The sequence below is a fragment of the Geospiza fortis genome, unplaced genomic scaffold (genome assembly GCF_000277835.1).
Source record: "Geospiza fortis unplaced genomic scaffold, GeoFor_1.0 scaffold78, whole genome shotgun sequence".
Lineage (NCBI taxonomy): Eukaryota > Metazoa > Chordata > Aves > Passeriformes > Thraupidae > Geospiza > Geospiza fortis.
The window spans coordinates 220,268-241,524 of record NW_005054339.1 but is presented as its reverse complement, the minus strand read 5'-3'; the positions used below and the strand labels follow the sequence as shown (position 1 = coordinate 241,524).

General features: G+C 49.0%; 1 protein-coding gene across 1 annotated transcript in view; it reads right to left on the bottom strand.

Annotated features, from left to right (window-relative positions):
* RNF123 (ring finger protein 123) overlaps positions 1–19,584 on the bottom strand; it is a 45,807-nt gene extending 26,223 nt beyond the window's left edge. The window contains exons 1-25 of the mRNA XM_031058218.1: positions 19,396–19,584; positions 18,301–18,385; positions 16,208–16,287; positions 15,317–15,414; positions 14,100–14,154; positions 13,681–13,766; positions 12,859–12,945; positions 12,306–12,373; positions 11,320–11,445; positions 10,508–10,622; positions 9,590–9,694; positions 9,343–9,468; positions 8,083–8,175; positions 7,817–7,890; positions 7,242–7,359; positions 6,662–6,761; positions 6,178–6,239; positions 6,014–6,085; positions 5,220–5,340; positions 4,346–4,447; positions 3,172–3,278; positions 2,483–2,681; positions 1,750–1,895; positions 1,476–1,559; positions 1,051–1,158 (exon numbers count right to left, since the gene is read on the bottom strand). Of these exons, the coding sequence (XP_030914078.1) occupies positions 1,051–1,158; positions 1,476–1,559; positions 1,750–1,895; positions 2,483–2,681; positions 3,172–3,278; positions 4,346–4,447; positions 5,220–5,340; positions 6,014–6,085; positions 6,178–6,239; positions 6,662–6,761; positions 7,242–7,359; positions 7,817–7,890; positions 8,083–8,175; positions 9,343–9,468; positions 9,590–9,694; positions 10,508–10,622; positions 11,320–11,445; positions 12,306–12,373; positions 12,859–12,945; positions 13,681–13,766; positions 14,100–14,154; positions 15,317–15,414; positions 16,208–16,287; positions 18,301–18,385; positions 19,396–19,477 (2,499 nt within the window). The 5' untranslated portion in view covers positions 19,478–19,584. The remainder of the gene's footprint in view (positions 1–1,050; positions 1,159–1,475; positions 1,560–1,749; positions 1,896–2,482; positions 2,682–3,171; positions 3,279–4,345; positions 4,448–5,219; positions 5,341–6,013; positions 6,086–6,177; positions 6,240–6,661; positions 6,762–7,241; positions 7,360–7,816; positions 7,891–8,082; positions 8,176–9,342; positions 9,469–9,589; positions 9,695–10,507; positions 10,623–11,319; positions 11,446–12,305; positions 12,374–12,858; positions 12,946–13,680; positions 13,767–14,099; positions 14,155–15,316; positions 15,415–16,207; positions 16,288–18,300; positions 18,386–19,395) is intronic.
* Between the last annotated feature and the right edge of the window lie 1,673 nt (positions 19,585–21,257).

Genomic DNA, 21,257 nt, shown 5'->3' with positions numbered 1-21,257 from the left:
CCTGCTCTTCCTGTGGCCATGCAGGCCAGGACAGCAGCACAAACCACAGACAGGGAAGGCTGTAACCTTCAGTCCCAGATGCTGCTGATTCATCAGGAAAGGTGACACTGCAGTCCTGGTTTAGTATGACAAAGGATCATCTAGAGACATGAACAGTGTTTCTGTGTGGGCCAGCACAGTGATACCTGCAGTGCACCCTGGTGATGCCCCTCAGCCTTTCCAGAGCAGTCTGGAAAGAAAGGATTATTTTCTGGCAGCCATAGGCTATACTAATGCAGCTGGAGAGCTTTTGCCTTGCAATCCTGCTCAGAAGGGAAGGAGGGGATGAGCAAAGAGCTCATGAGTCAGGATCAGCCACTGCACTTCTGCCAGATGTGTTCATAAGAACTCTTCTTCCCCTCCCTGTTTACGTCCTGGGACACACAAAAGCCACAAAGAGAGATAGGGCAAGGCAATGGAAGTCAGGAAAAAATCAGCAGAACTGCTTGTGGGAAAACAGACCAGAGCTTTTATCCTGGAAAATTGTGAACTTGGGGGAAAAGGGATAATCTCTGCAAATAGCCACTGCATTAGTAAATGTGGAATACACACTCTGCATGGGAACCAAGTGAAGAAGGGGAGAACACCTGAACAAGAACCCCCTTGACTTGGATCCCAGAGATTCCAGGAAGAGCTGCAGTAGCGGGATCCCCTGTGACACAGCACAGGTCAGAGAAATGATTCACAGTACCCTCTATCCTCTGACATGTCTTGAGAGCTGAATCTCCCTTTGATCTGCACCCTTTTGTCTGCAGTGCCCTAAGGGAAAGCCTACAGCACCATGCACAGCTCAGATCAGACTGGGCTGATCACTATGGGACACTGGGGGACAGGAGAGGGGCTAAGCCTAGAAAGGAGTCTCTGATACATAACAAGGGAAAAAGCAGCCCCAGAGATCACTGACATTGCTTCAACACCAGGAAAATGACACCTGTGACATGTGAGCCAAGCAGCAGAGAGGCAGAGGCTCACTGGTCTCCTTCCAGCTGCTCATGTTATGCTCCTGCCCACCTTTGAATAAATGGTGACATTTATCCAAGCGAGGCGCCGGCTCAGGTGGTTGAGCTTCTCAGAGAAGACCTTTTGGCTCTTCAGCAGTTCCTCATGGATGTCTCTCCTCTGAAAAGAGTGCAGAAATGTGAGGGCAGATGTCACTGCCGTTTATAGCATTCTTTTTCTGAACAAACAATGCAAATGTACCACCTTGGGGCTAGCAGGGGAGTACTGGCAGGGGGGAAAGGGGTCAGCAGCCATTCTGTGGAGGGAGTGGAAATCAGTGCTATAAAAAGCACTTATCAGTCTCAGCTGAAGCCCACAAGGCCTGATGTAGATGCTGGGACAGTTGGGCAGCAGGCCTTCACCCTGACAGACACTGAGGCTCTGCCAGAGAAGGAAGCTGGGAATCTGGTAAGAGCTGGGAATCCAGAGACACTTACCCTCTTTGGGCAGCGGCTGATTTTTTCCTCTGTGTCTTTCAGTGCCATGGCATATTCATTCACATCATCTGACACACCAACCATCTGAAAAGCAGCAGATTTCAGCAGTAAATAAGGGTTTTTTCCCCCTAAACATACAAGCATGCAACCAGAACCCCAGTGGAGGTTGGCAGAAGGACAGGGCACACACAGTCACTAAATAAGCAGGAAACAGAGTCAATGCAGAAGCATGGACATTGAGGAAATGGATTCCTGCACAGCACGTACCACGTACCTTCCCAAGCTGCTGGTGGACACTGAGGTTGTACATCATCACTATCCCATCCAGGACTTCCAGGAGGGAGTTCTCAGTGATGGGCTGGTCTGGCTCTTCCGGGGGTCTGCCCAGCAAGAGACCATCGTTTCCATGGGTACCTTCAACTGCAACGCATTCCCAAGACAAGAAAGGAGTTCTTAGCAAGGCATTTTGGCACCTCAGCTTCTGCCTGCTCCTCTCTGAAGCTAAAGCCCTGCTGTGCCTCTGTAACATGGAGATTCTTTCCTGCCCATGGGATTCACTAGATACCACTAAATACCACACTACCACATCATTCTCATCTTGCTGCCTCCATCAGACTGACCTGTCAGATCTGTTCAGACTGACCCAAGTCATGCAAATTCCACTTCCTCAAGCCCTGTACATGCTTCAGAGGCCTGCCTGGTCCACCCAAACAGCAACAGTGCTGCTGCTGCACACATCATCATCTGGTGTGTCTTCACAGTGTGGCTACAGCTGCCTCTGAACTGCCTTCCTGCAAAGTCTCACTGCATTTGGAGGAAGCAAGGCAGCATCTTCTTACACACAGAGGGTGAAAACATCACCAGTGTCATGCTCAGGATGGCAAAGGGTGTCAGCACACCCTAGGAACAGGCAGGAGCAATGCTGGCAGTAAGGAGATTGGTTCCTCTGGGGAGCTGGAAGATGCCATTCTGGCAGGGCAGGGCCCAGCTGTGCCAGCAGTACTCACTGTCCTCCCGTGTGCGCTGCTCCGCGCGCAGCGTCAGCACTTTGATCTTCTCCAGGGCTCCCAGGGGGCGCCGCGGGTTCATCAGGCTCACGGCTGCCGTGCTCAGGAACCGGTTGGCCCGGCCCAGGGTGGGGGAGCTGAGCCAGGCAGGCCTGGCAAGAGCTCCACCGATGGCCAGGGCGGCAGAGGGGCGCTGGGACTGGAAGGAAATGAAGGGAGAAACAGTTCCAGCTGTGTTTGGCTGCCTGCTGCTCCTCCCTTGACCCTGCAAGGACGTTGGTAGAGATGCACAGTGGCCACTGGAAGATGAGCAGGCAGGGTAGCAAATGGGTAAGTGCTTCCTCCAAGGGCACATGTCAGGAACAAACAGCAGACCTGCTCTGTCCACAGTTGTCTTGCACCTTTCCAAATGCAAGCACCAAGAGCTGCCATGGAGGGGAGGCAGCACATTCAGATCAGTGGTAGTGAGAGAGAAGGGCACAGGAAATTTTGCTGCTCAAACTTGGTGCAGGCAGGACCTCACTGATCTCCAGTGACTCTCATCCAAGTGCAGATGTTTATCTGGTTGCCCATGGACTGGCGACAGTCCTGGCCCAACCCTGCCTTGCTGTAAAGTCAAGTCTTTCCAGCCAGAGGCCCAACTTGCTGCCCCAGCACCAGGACCCCCACAGGTGAATAACCCAACTCACCTGTGCTGCTGATGTTGCTGATTCTTCATCTTCATCAAGATCATCCATAGTCACTGCCTGCAGCTCTGCAGGGTCAATAAGGATGTTGGCCTTTGCAGCCAGGTCATCTGCACAGAGCACACCAAAGCAGTGATGAATGCAGGAGTCACTCTTCACTTACCATGAGGAAGACTCATCCTTTTTCCTGCTTCTCAGCAGTAGAGAAGCAGCCAGAAAAGTTGGATGCTCAATCAGAACAAGGTCACTTGTCCCAACCTTCCTTACAAGGAACAGATCTGCCCTTACAAAAAGAGCAGAGACCAAGCAGCAGCAGGTGCTGCCCTCCCAGGACCCATTTCTGCTCCTGGTCCTACCAGCTACAAATAGGATAACTGAGGAACCAGGAGACAACCACCAGGGCCAAACTGGACAAGTGCAGGAATGGTAACTCTCTGCCTGAGACCATATTTTAAGCCTCCAGCTCTTCAATGCTGTCCCATGATGTGTCCCTAAGTCACCAGGACTGAGACTCACACCCAGAGGAAGCCTATGCTGATGGCTATGCTGTACAAAGCCTGAAGAACGTGCTCTTTAGCCCACAGCTCTGTCTTTACAGCTGGCCAGGATACCTTGGTAAGAAACCAGAGGAGATAACGTGGCTCTCCAACTAAGTAATCTAATCTTGAACAGCCAGGGATCAACATGAGACAGAGAAAACGGTCCTCATCTTGCAAACACACTGGGGAAGGAGAAGAGACATCTGAGCCAAAGACAAGCACCTTTGGCTCAAAAGTGAGACAAACCAAGTCCAAGGGAATGCCAAAGGGTTTCTAACCCTGCACAAGGCAGGCTTTGGGAGCCTAGTGCCAGAGGAGTGTGCTGCACACAAACACAGCTGCAGTACGTACACAGGGCTGCTCCTCCCTGCACAGTACTAGAGGATATTCCCAGACTATTCCCTTCCTCCAACTGCCACATGCCCAATTCAGGGATACAAGCAGTAAACTGTTAACTTAAAGGACACTCCACCTAAGAGGTGTGGTGTCTTCTTCAAAGTAATTCGAATCTCATTAAAATTCAAGTTTCCTCTCCCTGAATTTAATCAAAATTCATTACCCACAGCTCCCTCCCTGGAATGTCTTGCATGAATTCCACCCAAGACCTGGATTCAGGTACTGGCAATGAGAGCACTTACCTTTCAGAGTCTTCTTAAGATGAGACAAAAGACCTCCAAGTCGCTGAAGGTCAAAATAATCCACCTTCCCATTATAGAAGAGTTGAGGAGGGACATAGGCCTCTAAAACAGAGAAGGAGATTTGGTTTTTTCCACGCACAGGATGCACAAAGTCATGTAAGGGCTCCTAAAGCAGACCCCAGGACCCACAGCTAAGACTAACATTTAGGGACAACTTTTGTTGTAATAAAAGCACAAGCCATTAAGGCAGAGGTGATTTCCACAATGGAGCAAGCATTAGATCCATGAAGAAAGAGGAGCAACCAATGGCCATCAACAAGAGTGCCAGCACTTCCTCCCTCCAGCCACAGTCACGGGGTAAACTGGATCATCAGATACCTTGGCAGCTCTCCACCTGGCTACTCCAGCTCTGCCACTTAGTCCCACAGGGATAGGAAGGCACTTACTGAGTCTAGAGAAAAGGTCAGCCTGAAGTAAGGAAAGGGAATACCAGTGGGGTCTAAGGGTGGGAAAGCAACCAGCACTGATCTAGTTTCCCCTTATTTCCAGAGTTTGGGAACTCCAAAATCAGAAAAATATCTTCCCCAAAACTCTGACTAATGGATCACTGAGCTGCCCTTCCACAGCCCCACAGTCAATAGTGGACTCTGCTCCAGGGCAGATGAGGGAATAGCAAACAGTCCAGGTGTCCTTCTGCAAGTCTCACATCTGGATGTTGACTGCAACAGATCTGCACACAGGAACTCCCCAAGGTGACAGAAGGCTCAGGCACTCAATAGAGACATAACATTTCCAACATCCTGGAAAGCACTGCCAAGAGGCAAACCTTGTCCTAACCACAGGAAAGCTGCAAAGCCTCTCCCCCAGGCCTCACCTTCACTGCTCAAGGCAGCTGGGGTCTTTGCTTTGTGCCCATCCCAGAAGTAGCGCAGGGCAGCGATGAGCCGGTGCAGGAAGCACACCATGTACTCTGGTGGGCACAGCACAGCCAGGTTCTAGGGCAAGAATGAGAGTCCAGCATCAGGGCAGGTGTAAAAGGGCATCTCAGGCCAAAGGGCTACATGGAGTAGGCAGAAACTTTTGTGTTCTCAGCCTTGGTAGCATCTCTAGCTTACAGCTCTGGCAGAGAGCCCAGACCGGATGGTGGGCAGCAGTTTTCACCTCCAGGAAGTCCTGGGACACCTCTGTCACTGGTCTGACAGAGGATGAGGGATAACACACACTTCATAATGAAAGACAGGGATGAACACAAGGATGCAGGTGAAGAAAGGGTTTCCTACACAATGGATGCCTGCCTCCCAAAGCCTCAGGCCAGCAGCCTAACCAGGGCCAGAGGAGCAATCCTCACCCAGGAGTGAGGAGGACGCCAAAGCCAGCAGCCCCACTGTGGCAGAGCACTCCACAGCCACAATCCCTGAGGGGCTTAGGAGATTATTCAGCTCCCACCTAAGACTTCCCAAGGACACTTTCCTATAAATCACTGCACAGGACTTAATCTAACTTGCCGGGTTTCTAGCCTCAGATCTCCCCCTCCTCATTCCCTGTCATATCTAGACCTCAGTGGATCAATTACTGGAAACAGCCTGGCCAGAAGGGCAGAGCTCCCTGCCTGAAGGTGCAGAAAGCCCCCAGGGTCAGACTTGCAGGAAGGCTGGCCCTCTGACTTACCCCTCTGTTGCTGGCGTTTTCCTGAAGAAACTTGCGGAATTTGTTTAGGAAGATGTATCTGGAGGCTTCCCCCTGGAAGAAGAAGAAAAACCAGGTGGTAAATCCAGGATATACAAAGCACATCACACTAAGATATTGTCACAAAAGACCCATAGAGTGCTTACCCCTCCTCTGTCCTTGTTGTTCAGCAGCAACTTCAGAATCTGAACCTGGAGACCTTCCACCACTAAAAGGGGGACACACATCCGCCATCAGAAAACCAGCACTGGAGAGCAACTACCCCTCTTAACCCCCACTGCAGTACCCTGTCCCCTGGAGAAAGCTCCCTCCTCAGCACAGGGGGCCCAGGAAGAACCAGTGACAGCAGAAAGCTAATCCCTCCACTTAGAATTTTCTCCTCCACTACCTAGCAGGAAATTCATCCATAGCTAAAAACCAACGCAGAGGTTTGCTCCTGCCCCATCCTGGGGGGCTGCAGGTCTGTGCAGTGGGGTCCCATCAGAACAGAGCATGGCTGGCCCCCACCTCTGCACCACAGCCTGTCCTGGCAGGAACACAGTTGTGCCTCGTGTAGTGAATAGGATTTAAAAAGGCCCTGGCTGCACAAAAGGTGTGGGATCTTGGCAACTTCCCTCCTTCCCCACAAACCTTCAATGCGCTTCTTGAGCCGCTGGCAGCCTCTTTCATATGCCCGACGCCTCAGCCTCTCCTCAGCACTCTCCTCCTTCACCTCCTTACTCTCCTTGCCCTGGATGGGGCACAGACACTGATTAGCAGGAGAGCACTGCACAGGGAAAATGTCTTGCCAGAAATTCCCTCAAACAATGCAAAATGGAGAGCAGAAACTCCATGAAACAATGTGCCAGTGTGTGACTGCAGCTGGCAGGACACCTAAACAGGTCTCCTCCAGCCTTGCAATGAGTAATGCCAGGAGACCTTTTGAGGGCACCCCAGTCAATTCCTTAAATACTGTGAGGTTTCCCTCCAAATCTGCTGCCACAGAAAACTGTCCCCCATCCCCTGTGTGAGCATCACACCTCAAACATACTCTCTAAGGGGACAAAAAAGACGACAGGGGAATGGAAAAGCTCCAGCTCTCAAACTGTAGGACCCACCAGTGCTAACACAGCTGGAAATAGGGGCCACCCAACTTTCTCAGCCAGAAAAAGATGCAAATGGCAGGCAACAACATTTCCTCAGCCTCCTGGGTGGAAGTGCCTGTACTCACCTCCTTGGTGAAGCGGTTTGGCCACCACGTGGTGGGAATGAGCTCCTGCAAACCTGCCTCCTCCACACGCAGAGGGCTCTTGATGTAGAAGAACACAACAGAACGGAGCACGTCGAAGCTGTGCTGGAGTTAAAGCAAGCACAGAAGCTACACTGGGAGAAAGGACAGGGCATGTCTCCAGAGCTGTAGTGACAGACTCCTTTCCAAATTACCACTGCAAGATCCAGAGGCCCCTGGAGAAGCCCCACACAGCTGTCACAGCAGCTGCACAAATGCTACCACAGAGCTGGACTGCTCTGAAAGTGGTTTTGCCCTAGGGATATTAGAGGTCAGTCAGGTAGAAATGAGCTCCTGTGTGTTACTAGGATGTGAACTATACAACACTGCTCAAAAGCATTCATAGGATGCACCCCTCAAAGCATTTGTAGGAAATGGTGTCAGGCAGAGGAGATCTGAGAAATGAGCTCTCAAGACAAGGTGGTTTCTGCCTTCCTGGATCTACAGGTCCTTGAAGTGTCCTCGGCTGCATTATTGAGGGAAGGGAAAACTGAGACAGGAGGAGACACAAAGGATACAGAACATTGCTGAGTAGGTATTTCCTAGATTTCTCATGCTTCAGGACTGCAATGGTAAGCCGGAGGTAGTGGATCTAGGAAAACAGGAGAAGCAAAAGTGACTCCATCTGCAGAACATACAACCCTCCAACGGCCACAGTGTGACAAAACTGCCATCTTTGGATCAAACAACTACAGGATCCAAAATATCATGCACCTTTGGACATGGGGACATAACAGAAACTGGCTAGTCACAGATTCCTGGGAATTCAGAAGTGCAAACTCACTTGTAATCCCAGGTCTGGGATGATGGGGGAGAACCTGTAAGCCCGCAGCAGGGACATCAGTAGCTGCTTGAGGCACTCATGCACTTCATACTCCTGAGAAAATAAGAAACACATTTAAGAACAACAGCAAGGAGTCAGGAACAGCTATAGCTCCCAGACTGAGATCTTGGAAGGAAGCATTCATTTCTGAACTGAAAAAGCAGGTGCTCTGAACCCACAGTGTCCCTCTGACTCCACAGAAGACAGTCCAAGCAGAAGTTGGTGCCAGTGCTTTGCTAAAGGGAAACAAGTTCTGCAGGAAGTCCAACCCACAAGTCACCTACAAAAAGCCAAAGTCCCAGGCCCTATTTATTGGGCAGTCACCAGTCCTCTTATTCCCTGACTCTACCCAAGACACAGTGTTGGTAGAACTAACCAGAAGAGAAAGAATTGAGTCTTGGATAAATGTGATGAGAGAAAAGTTGTCTGTTTGAATTCAACTCATAGCCAACCAGCAGGATGAGAGCCAACTCTTCCACAAACACAGCAGTCCTACCAGAGGGTCCAGTTTCACTGCTAAGATGGTGGGCCTGAAGGAGTCTATTTTTCTATTAAAACTTCTCATGGCAGCTGGCTGGGCCAGTGCCCACATCTGTAAACTGTTACCCCAAAGGGCAGACATGCTGTCTCCAAGCAGATCCCTGGCACTGACTGGCTCTGTGTAACCACCCAAGCACTCCAGCAGCAGCAGCAGCAGCTTCCCAGCTGCCTCAAACATGTGTCCCAGGAAGGATTAAACTTATCCAGCATGGATAGGAAGGGAAGTTGGAGGAGGCTTTTCCCCAGCAGTGCTGGAGATGGTGAGAGTGCACTGCACACCTCTACCCTAGTCCCACACACTCTGATCCATCTCTTCAGCACATGGCAGCACTTGAGACCTCCACAGTCAAATACACATTAATAACAATCAGAAGACTATTCTTATTGATAAATGTGATGTTTCCAGAAACAGGAAGTTATTCACCATCATCAGTTCCTTTAGCAGTAGGAGAAGCTTAGAAATGCCTGGTTAACTCATTGCCAGTGTCTGCATTCAACCCTCAGTGCCTGGGTGTGCAGCAGCAGCCAGATGAGCTAATTGAGAGGGTGGTCTACCACAAAGAAAAAAGAAGAGAAAGACACTGAACACTACCAGCATTTTGTAGGGAAGGCTCCTGTCCTCAGCACCTCCCAGGGTCTCCCTGGGATCCCTAGGGAGCAACCAGCACCCTAGCAACTCACCTCCATCAGAAGCCACATGAGATCCAGCAGCTGCTGAATAAGGGGGTGGGCCTCCACTGCCCCTCCTCGCTCCAGGATGCTCAACAGGAAGGTCATGAGCACATCTTCCACCAGGTACACCTTGCACTGCAGACAGAGAGGCAGAACAATGTTCCTCCATGGCACAGTCACTTCCCAGCAAAAGCTGGGGAATACTTTGCCTTGCAAGGGCAGTAACAGAACCTGCCATTGGCCAGGCAAAACTTACCATAAGAGGGGAGAAATAATTGAAGATGTGAGCTAATGTAATCAATACTGTGGGTTCTCCCTGCAGCTGCCACATGGATGTGTCTTTCTCCACCAGCTTCCCCTCCTGCAATGACAAACCCAGAAAAACACATTGCTTGGATCCAGCCCAATCCACCTGTACACCAACAACTGAATGAACCACACGCCTGGAGCAGCCACTGCTGCTGTCCCATGCCTGACTGCACCAGAAACCTTGAACATGGGAATTCAGAATGCCAAAGAAGCCAGGCCTATTCCTCTGGAAGGCTGTAGCTCAGTCCAGATGTCACTATCAACCACATGCAGGCACTTTGACAATGTTCTTCTGAAAAAAGGCTCTAGTTTACATGATAATTTGTAAATGGGAACACCTACAGAGGAGGAGAACTAGCAGATCAGGCCTTCATTTGTGCCAAGACCATGGCATATGGCATTCCCTACGCTTTGGGCATCAACAGATCATCCCTCATCCTAGTGGAAAACAGTGTTTCCAGCACATAGTGCCACAGCCAAAACAATCCTCAAGGCAGACCTGCCAGAATTTCAACACATTACTGAACAGGACATCAGTAAAAAGCTTAGGATATGAACAAACTGATTTCAAGGGTGCAAAATCAAATGCAGCAGTTGTGACCCCGACAAACATTACTTCTTGAATATTGGCAATGAAACTTCATAGGACTGAGAACAACAAAGTCCAGTATGACTTAAATTAAGTCCTGGAACTACCAGGAAGGCCATCTTGCAAGCCAGAGAGCTCTAGGGACACACATACCCCATGCAAGCATTAGACTCTCAGGTGTATGGAAACATCTGAGCTGGCAGCATGTGCCAGGGAGAGCAGAACCACATTTCCCAGCATGGTGCCCCTCAGATGCACCCCCTGATGCCAGCCTACCGTCACATCTATTCCAATATGGATCACATTCTTCAGGTAGCCCAACAGCTTCCGAGCCTTCACCAGGTCTGCCACAGGAGGATCCTGCAAGGGCCGGTAACCTTCCACTGGATAAGTAGGGAAGTGTTAAGGGAAAATGCAATCTTTTGGGACTTCTTTTGTCTGTGCAAGGAAAAGACTCTGTCTGCTTTACTTTGTACCCACTCCCAGTTCAAACCATAGTGCCTTCTACATGGATGATAAGCCACAAGCTCTTATCTCCACTTCCTCCATACTGCAAGCAAAAAGTCTTCCACTTCTGCTTGGTGTGAAACACTTTTTTCATCAAAAAGACCTACTGGAGCTCCCATTAAAGCCATCAATAGGCACAGCCAGGACTGCTCTGACAGGAGCTCCAGGTTTCAGCATTCACACGGCAACAGGCAACACTAATACCATGTCAGAAGTCCCATATGGCTGGGAAGGAAAAGAGATGAGTGACCGAAAGGCTCAGCAGCACTAGGGTTTCCAAAACTGCCAAGTGAGAATTTTGCAGGATCTGAGTGTCTGGGAGCAGGCAGCCCCCAGTTGTAGAGCAGCTGCTGTCTCAGACCTGAAAGCAACTCTCATTTCAGAAACTTGGGTTTGTGTCCTGGACTTCTGCTTCAGCTAAGGAGGTATTTGGCTCTTCTCTCCCTGACTCAGCTCTGTGCACAAGTGCTGACAGCAGAAAGTGAACTGCAGTCAGGTGTGTATATTCTACAGCCTCCAAAGATGGTCTCAGGACAGGTTCTTCCCCTTTCAGAGCTCCTCTCCCCACACCCAAAGGATATCGGAGTGGACGGCTTCCGAAGTTAAAAGCAACAGACTCTTTGAAGGAGAGGCTGATGGCAGGGAAATAAGCCATTCCAGCACCCCTTGTGATGTTATCAAAGGCAGTTCCCAGAGATATGCCATTCCTGAAAGAAGGAAAACCCACAAGGTTTTAGTCACAGCAGGAGGGGTCTGAGGTCAGCTGGGCAATACAGATATCAGCTTGCCAACACAGACACGCCCCTGTCATGCCTCCTGTCATTCTAACTTGGCACACATGCAAATGTCACAGCTCTGCTGAGTGACAGCCACAGGAAACACAGGGTCACTCCCATTTTCATATCAGCTTGGGAAGGCACTGGGGTTTACACAACATGCAGAGCCCACTCAGCTTCAAGGGCAACCCAAATCTGTGAGATAACTAAAGCAGCAGGACACTTTAAAGCATATGATTTTTTGGCCTCATCTATTTGATGTTGGTGGCAATCAAGGATAATGCTTTCAATCTACTCCTCCATAAAAGATGACACCAACCATCTAACAGTTTTTAATTGCAACTGACTTGTTGCAGGCCAGGGCTAGAGAACAATTCTCATTGTGCATGGGAACTGGAAACTGGAGATTTATCAACCTTTTAACAGCTCCCTGTGAATTTAGGACAGGCAAGGTCTTACACTGACTACAGAAGCAATCAATTAAAGCCAAGTGTGGCATTAAACATCACAAGAGATGCCCTTCCCTCTAAAATCCTGGCAAACTTTACAAAAATTTTGTGTCTTGAACATCTTCCTGCCAAATGTTTTCAACTGAACTGAACTGAGACCCAACACCCTATTCAGATGTTTTCTGAACACAAGACAGAAAAACAAAGGCCAGAACTACCAAGGAACATAAAGGGGAGAGAGGAGAAATACGGCCCAGCAACCTTCTGAGCAGTGAGGTAACCTTTCTGTTACACACAGACATACAGACATAACCAATCAGGGAATGGGGCAAAGATGCTTACAAGCAGAAAGCAATGGTGCCCTCATCAAGGTCTATCAGACAGCTGACGATGTCTCCTGCTGCCCAGGACTGCAGGAAAGGGAGAGAAGAGGTTAAACATATATTTCCAGGGTTTTCCCACATCAAAAGAAAGACTGCAACCCAACCAATCCCTTGTGACTCAGGGTTAAAGAAGAGAGAGTTCCTTCTCCCAGCAGCTCACATCATTTTCAGGCACTTCTAAGCCCCAGCTGGGATCTTTTTCCCCTCTGGCACTAGGAATGTACATTTATCCCAACAATGCACCAGCTCTGATGTACTCCAGGGAACCAGAGCCCTCCAGGGACCAACAGCAGCACTGTGCTGGGAATCAGTCTGCTGGGGCTGCTAAACAAAGCCAGCACATCCAGCACGTCCAGCACCCCTAAAGTACAGACAAGTGCTGGCACACAGACTGAAGCAGGGAGAAAGGCTTGAGGGCACTTCACAAGGCCCAGCAGAATTCAGTGAGCAGAAGGAATCACCTGCTTTCTGCTCCTTCCTCTCCCTCCCATTCCTGGGGCACAGCTACTCACTTTGCCATAGTTTGTGGTAGTCACATTCCACTTGCGCACCCTGTTCCCATCGTAGGCATAGGAATCTGGCGTGTCCCCAACGCCTTCCTGCACCAAAGCATCAAAGAGGACACTCAGACCAGGCACAGAGGATTCCTCTCATTGCAAGAGAACGTTTAAGGGGGAGACCAGTAGCCAGGGAGAGCAGCTGACAGCACACATGCTCTGCCTGGGAAAAATTCTCACTCTAGGAATGAATCCGGTGGCCTGTGATCTTTGGTTCAGATAAATGCACCACTCCCTGCTTATTTTGGGTCAGAAGAAGAGTACTGGCATCTGACACTTCTCATTTCTATCAAAGCAGCCCCCTGGGATGCCCATCACTTCTCTTCTCACATACTGCAGAGTGACAAGTTAGTGAAATTCTGCAGCTGACACCCTTTTCCAGCACCAAACATCCCACCCAGATGAAACAACATCTCACTGTCCCCTGGGCAAAAAGAGCCCTGTAGCAGCAGCTGCTGAGGCCCATCCCAAGGGACAGGCTGCCAGCACTGCACACACACACATTTTCTGGGGAAGATATCAGCTGAAAGTCAATATCTAGCAATTCTATGTGCAGCAAAAGCACATCAACACACCCAGCACAGGCTTTCCCACTGAGCACCATTCTGTGGACACAGACCAGAGAGTCTCGTAAAGACTCTTAAAATAGCAGGTCTGGCATTTTATGTGTGTGTATGGCATTTTTGGTGTGAATGCCAGCAGGGCACAGCACCAATGCAATGCTGTACAACAACCAAAAAAGCAGTGGAGAAGCATCCCCCAGAGTAGCTATACTACCTCCTGATTAAATCTGCAGTTGAGAGTACACCAGCCAATCTGCATGAGTCCCTGGGAGGAGATGAGCACCTCATAAATCCATTTCCCTGAAAGAAAAAGAGAAAGAGATGCCACACGGTGAATTCTTGTCCCCTGGCTTGTTGTTAGAGAAGCTGAACCTGACACTGCTCCCACAGAAATATATATGGCACACAAAGGAGGTTCAGGACGTCCCCAGGATTCCTCTCCCACCCCTTTATTCTGGCATCACACAATCCCCCATCCTTCTCATTCCTTGGAGAAGTTAAGTGAATGAACTAGGGAAGAAGGTGCTCAAGATCTGGAACATAATCAAGATTTCCTGAGCTCTCCAGCTGTCTAACACCCCATACACTCCTCCCTGGGTCTTCTCTCAAAGCAGCACTGGTTTATCTCCTTACCTTTGTACACACATGTTGTGGCCCTGATGGACCCAAAGTTACTGTGGCCAATCACCTGGACCAACAAACAAAAGATATTTTAATGTCAGGCAAGAAGAGAGGCTTCTTCAGTCCTTCCCACTCCCTCTGTTCTAGTGCTCAAAACCAAAGCAAGATGGAGAGTTACTCACAAGGACAGTATAGGGACAAGAAGGGGCATCCTCCCCACCCCAGCAGCTGTACTTGGAGCCAGCTGGCCCCAGGGAATCATTCAGGTCCTTCCCACAGCTCATCTGTACTTGATAAACCCCAGTGAAGCACCCAGCATGGCAGCAGTACAAGGATAACAAGGTGACAGACAGGTTCCCAGTGAACTGGCACAAAAATGATTATGATATGGGAAAGATATATGAATGCTGGACAAGTTAGAACAAAACTACAGATGCAAGGTGTACAGACCAAAGGATTGGCAGGTAACATGCTGCCTAGGAACTGAACTGTGTTAAATCCTGACTCTTGCTATCTTGAGACAGGCCATGAAGAGGAAATGAAAGCAGGAACAAGGAATTCACAGGCAAGTCAGTCCAATCCATTCTGTGGGTCAATTCTAGGTACAGCCAAAGTAATCCACAGCAGGTGGTTAAAGGGAAAGGGGAGACCAGGGCAGCCTGATTTGTTAGAGGCTAAAAAGCAGGCATAGATTAAGGAGGGAATCAGCTCAAGAGCAGGGGATGTGCTTGCTCATTGAAGGGGTGAAAGGAGTGCAGAAATTACTGAAGTAGGAAAGAGTTAAATTCCAGTGATTCTTTCAACTGACTTTTTTCAAGGGGAACATCAGCTAAGGAGCAAGCAGGTAATTAGTGCAAAGGAGAAAGGAAAACCTCAGCTTCAGCCTCTTTCTAGCCTTTTAAGACCAGAAGGAAGGAAGAGGCAGCCAGCTGGAGGGAGGGACAGGAAAGCTGGCTGCTTAGCCAAGTGAGCCTCTGGGCCAGGGTAGTCCTTTCACTTCCTCACAGCCCCACTCAAACCTTGCTGACACTTAGTGGCACTGCTAGACTCTCTCCCAGGAGAGCTCATTTCCTCCAGGATCCTGCAGCTTTCAGGGCAAACTCCATTTACACACGCTACAAAGCCACTGACAGGGATCTACTACAATGAACAAACCAAGAAACCCCAAAACAACCAAGTTGTTTTAGTCTCACAAAACCATTTTCTGCTGTGTCCAGCAACACACTCACCCCAAGTAAGTCATCATCGACCAGCAGGAGCCCCTCAAAGCCGCTTGTGTGGTCCAAAACCACAGTGGAGGGACCGAGCCGGCCCTCTGCCACCTGATCTGAAACAAGAGTTGCAGAAAACTGTTGGGGAGAGTTGTGCAGGATTTAACAGCTCACCCACTGGGTACCTCTAGCCAGACTGTAACAGCACCTGGATTCTGCTACAGGGGAGGAAGATTGTGATAGTGTTGGCTATGTCAGACACTGAGAAACTTAGAAAAGGAGAGAGATTTAAAAGAAAGTCTTCACAGTGACTCAGCTATGCAGCATTCAGGCTACATTAAGTTTTCCACATCACCTGAAAATTTTACTTTGACAAAATTCAAAGGCTAAACTGTGTGCCAAATGTTTGGCCAACATGTCACACTTTGATTGCAGCCAGCAAGAAAAATTTGGCTTTCTAGGAGGGGAGCAAGGTTGTATCTTGCCACATCCTGATTCACTCAGAGAAACAATGGCAGTAAGAACACAGGGAACAGCCTGAGGCCCGAAGTGAATACCTGCAGTGGAGACCAGCATGTAGTAACTGTCAACAAGCCTCTGCATCTCTCACTGATGATAGCACTGCACACTCGTGGTCAAAGCAATGGCTCTGCATATCATTGTCAGTAAAATACCCCCAAAACTGCTTTTCCAGACATTTTAGCCTGGAAATTTGCCTCCATCTGCAAACAAACCTGCTGCAAGGCTGGCTGATGGGCCCCTCACAGGCAGGATTTAAAAGCACAATAAATTAGAGCACAAGGAGCACAACAGTGCTCACTTAGGGAAATGCTTTTTGTGATACAACTTGTCCTTCCCAACGAAGCAGCACAAGCAAGGAGCACAAATTGGACAGGCAGTATCTCCTACCTCTGCTGTCTTCAGAGCCATTCTCCTCTGCCAGCAATCGCTCAAGGTGCTCCTGCAGGTTCTGGAACGTCAGGTGCTTCCTAGGGAATAACCACACAGCAGCTCTTACAAAAAACTTTGTCTCAAATATTTCAAGAGTTGCAGCTCAGACCTGTGTCCTATGCTGAAACATGAGCCAGGAAGTTCTGTCATTGATCTGTTTCATGTCATGAATCTAAGAAATTTGTTGCCCATTGTGCTGGGACAATGAATGAAGGAAGGACCAAATACAGCACAAACAAGCCAAGTAGTTAACAAAGAATCTTACAGTCTTCAGTCTGCTCAGGAGTGTTTTGTGGCAGTAAGAAAACTGTGGCACAAGGCAGCAAAAAACCAGCTGTGCTACCAATAACTATGGACACGACTTTGCTGCAGTCAGCATCATACAAACATGGCCTAAGTCAGGATTTGTTTTTCCCCCCAAATTATTTTGCAATACAAAAGAAGAGAGAGGACCACAGCAGCAGCTGTAGCAGTTCAGACAAAGGTCAGGCTAGTCCAGCATCCTCTCTCTGTAAAAACAGCTAAAACCATTTTGTTTTCATACTGAAAATTCTCTCATGGACCTCCTTTGGGCCACTATTCTAGAGAACTTACTGCCCTTCCTTGGTTGTCTCCTTTCAAGGATAGTTTACTTAGCTGATCCTTGCACAAGAGCCTCCTTTTACTGTGAGAACCACTAGTTGTTCCTATCCCTGCTTCCCACTTCCAAAGCCATCTGGGAAACAACTTTTCACTTCTCCAGGACTAGGGATTGCCCTCTCACTCTAATGGTGAGAGACATTGTGAAAGCCTGCTGGGTGTGAAGATGCACAGAAGTGAAATCAAAGAATCAGCTTTGGTTGGCATGAGAAGGGTGGCTTCAGCAAAGCTGCCTAATCAGCACTGGCATGAAGGAGGAGTTGTGGAAGCAGAGTGGAAGAGCATGAGACAGGCAGAGAGATATCTGCAGTGAGCTCCTCTATAAAGAATTCAGGCCTCTGAAGGCAAGATGTCATACCATAAAAGTTGCTCTTTGAAGGCAAGATGTCATACCATAAAAGTTGCCCTCTTATGGCAAATGTTATTCCCAAGACCTCTTTGATTGCTACTGGGCTTTCTCCCAAGTAGTCACGTCCAGGGAAAAAAAGAGACCAGTCCAACAAACTATCAGTTCTGTGCATTCAAGTCATTAATCACCAGACAAAGACATCAGAAATATTGAAAACCAAAATGCTCAGGCAGATGGAGTGTTCCAAGGCTTTCTGGCAGGAGAGCTTGTGGTAAAGTAACATGACCCACTTTGCCTCCCCCGCACCATCACCCCGGCTCACCAAGAGCCAGAGGGCCAAGAACTATTTATAGCAGCTCTGAGCTCACGTTGGAGCTGGCAGTCCTAAGTATAGCCTTGGAATGTGACCCCAGCCATGCTGCAGCACTGCCAACCAGCAGGAGCCACAGGCCTGCCTCACTCTGCCACACTCCTACCTGCCCTGAACCTGCTTGACTTGCCTCTGGCAAAAGAGATGGGAGAGGAATTCTTTTCATCCAACACTACAAGTTTCTGGGATAAAAGGTGAAAGAGAACTGAAAATAAATAGGAAAAAAGCAGTCACTAAACAGGAATTTTGTGTTTCTCTTCCTTTGGTGACTCCTAATAAAAGTACCAGCAGTTCCACAGCCTGGAAAATGTATGGAATTGCATGGATCAGTAACAGTCTTGCCTTTAGGTTACAGGGCACTATTTTTAATTCCTGCACCTGACACATGTGCATTTTGCACTTCCTTACAAGCAAAGGGGGAACAGGAACAACCAGGTGAATGCCTACTTATTCCAAAAATATTGCCTAGTGTGCTGGTATATGCGATTTTTCATGCAAAAAACAATCCTTCCTCACAAGCCCTGCAGTTGAAAAGCCATTAGAAGAGCAGACCTCAGAGTTGTTCCTGTAACATGGAGCTGCTGTGTTTTTAACAAAGATCACTGTGTGGCACTAAAAGATCTTTCCTTTCACACAGTGCTGTTTATCTGGAGGTGGCATCGCTGGCCACCTGGGCACTGAGAAGTCTGATACCTGTAAGCAGCTGCAGGCTGGTTCCCATCAGCACTGGTAAAGACTCGATGCAGGTAATCATTCAGCAGCCTGCTGTTCACAATCCCTTGGGAGAAACAGAAAGGAAATAAGCTTAGAGAGTCTGGGGTAAACTCAAACATGAATTTCATGTACAAGCAAGAAACTGGTAACTACGGGTAAATAATGTTCATGTTTGCTGATCAACACAATGGAAAATGCAGTCATTCATCACCTTACTGTCCTCACTAGCAGAACCAGAGTCCAGCATTATTGGGTGCATCTCCCCACAAAAGACTCTTTCCAATTTGAGCTGCTCTGCCATAGCAACTGGGAGCCTATAAACTGCTCCACACAGGTGGAAGTGTATCCTCAGGAATCCTGCTGTGCTACTTCCTGCTGTGCTAAAGTAACTCCAAAAGCTGAAAGCAGGAATCCAATTTCATTTTAAAAAAAATCTTAACACTACTGCAATTCCTGGTGTCCTATTCATATCCAGGACGTCTCTTAACCACATAAAAGATGTTGAGATGGAAAGACTGCAGGAGCAGCTCACCTCATGTAACCCAGAACCCTCTTTAATGATGTGTGCCTCACCTTCACTAAACAACCCTTAGTGTCACACTGATGCAGCATTCCTTGTTTCTGAGTGCAACAGTGCCCTCAAATGCCAGATTTGTGGTCTCATAAGCACGCTTGTGCTGGATTGGTGACGCCAAGAAAAAAAACGGACTGCCTGGCAGGTAGCAGAATTTCCCAGAAAAGGATTCATTTGAGAATTTGACAAGCTGTTCATCCTGGAAGGGGAGCTCCCTAAAGCAGACGGCAGGCAGGCAACAAAACATTCTCCAGCCTTATGAGGCAGGGCTGTGTGCTGAAGAAAAGGCCCTGTGACCTGAGTTTCTGGAGTCATTAGTACTGCAGCAACGTCCCATCCAAAATCTCATCTCACTTTGAGGATTCACTCAGTTTCAGCCCCCCTGCACCTCACACTACCAAGATAACTGCAACTGGAAGGCAGCTGATCTCAAGCAAGGCAAGGGATGCTCCCTGGATGCACAGTGCTCCTGTTTCCACAGAGCATGTACAGGACCCTACCTGTGACCTTGGACTTCTCTGGCTCGGTGCTCAGCCTGTAATTCTTCCTTGAGAAGGCAGTCCCAGCACCTCTCGACGTCATTCTTCACAGGCACCAGTTCCAGAGTAGACATAAGATGGGCAGACGCCTAGAACAAAACCTTCTGGGGAGAATGATGCCTTTAGACTTCTCCCTTTCTTGGAGGTTGGTTTACCTGAATTAAACAACAGGGATAAGCAAAAAATAGCCACAGTCCTTGCGTGTCCTAATGACATTACACAAGAGCCCCAAACCAACTAACTGCAGACCCTGCTCTCAGTCCCACTGCTGTCCAACAGCTCAAAACTTTCTGAAAGCAGGTTAACCACGAAGCCACACTCCAGACAGCCACACAAACACCACTCCAAACAAAGGCACAGGCACAAGCAAGCCATAAACACAGGCAACCTTCACACCAAGCCTGGGCCAGAAGCACTGGGCCAGCACAGGGCCACAGCCACCCCACTGCCAAGCACCTCTGAGACTGGGAACCGCGCCGCACTGCTGCTCGTGTCCTGACAAACACTTCTGCCTTCCTCTCCTGCTCTGTATTCTTTAGGACAGCAACATGAGCCTGGTTAATCTTCTGTTTAGCAGGTGTTTAGATTACTCCACTACTCAAAACAAAGAGAGAGGAAAAAGGAATGAGACAAATGCAGATGGACAGGACTACAATAGAATATCACTGACTACAAAGCGAAAGACCCAGAGACACGGGGACAAAAGCAGACACAGGTAATATACAATAGTGTTTACAAGTGAAAATCTACCATGAGACTACAGATTCAGGAACCTTCTAGAATCACTAGAATGCTATCAGAGCTGACATGTGCCAGGACAAAAAGAATACATTCAAGTGGCTAGTTCCATCCAGCTTCCAAATGTTCGGCTATACCCCTCTCCTGCTTCCAACTGTTCCAACAGCCAACCCTCACTGGAAGACTCTCCCTGGACATCCATCTGTCAAAGCACTTTATGACACACAGAGCAACAGGAAGATGCAACAGGAGCAAAGGCTGCAGGAATGAAATGCTTGTTGGCAATCTCACACAGAGCAGAAACTAAGGTGAACTCAAGAAAAGTTAGTGACTCCAGAAAGGGAGTGCCAAGTGACATAAATACCACATGAGCTTCAGCTAGACTTGGGAAAGGGTTTCCTAAAACCCCTTTCCTCAGGACCACCCCAGCACTCAGCAGTGGAGCAACACTGCCTGGCCTCCCTCCTGCAGCACTGCTGAGCAAAATAGCAGGAACAAAGCAAAAACCAGCCTGGATCAAAGGCCCTGAATGATGCATCAGGAACTCAAAACAAGAGATAAAACAATAATGAGAAACTCGTAGTTTACTACCAAAGCAGAGCAGACAGCACAATGTGTACTATCCTAAAAGTACTCGACACATGGCATGACTTCCTCTCAGAACAAGTTAAAAACACCCGAGGGCAGTCAGCAGTGCCCATGGCTCTCCTAAAGGCAGCCCCTCTGGTAAGCAGCGCTGCTGAAACAGCCCGAATGCCCAAGGCAGAGCACGCAGCCCCTCCACACTGGCACCACATGAGATGCAGTGCTGGCACTGCTGCAGTGCCAGGGTGTTTGCTCAGCTGGAGCAGATGTTGCTTTCAACAGGTCTGAGAAAGGGCAGAGCAGGGGGACACATATATCTGCCCCATGTGTGATTCACAGAAGCAAAGACGCCCTGCTCGGAGCCTGGCCCCGGGCTGAACTCCCTTCTCTGGGCAAAAGCAAGCAGCTGCCAGCAGCAGGACAGAACACACAGCACAGGAGCAGCCAGAGCTGCAGCGGAGGCGACTGGAGGCAGGCGAGGAGGCCGAGAAGCCAGGCCG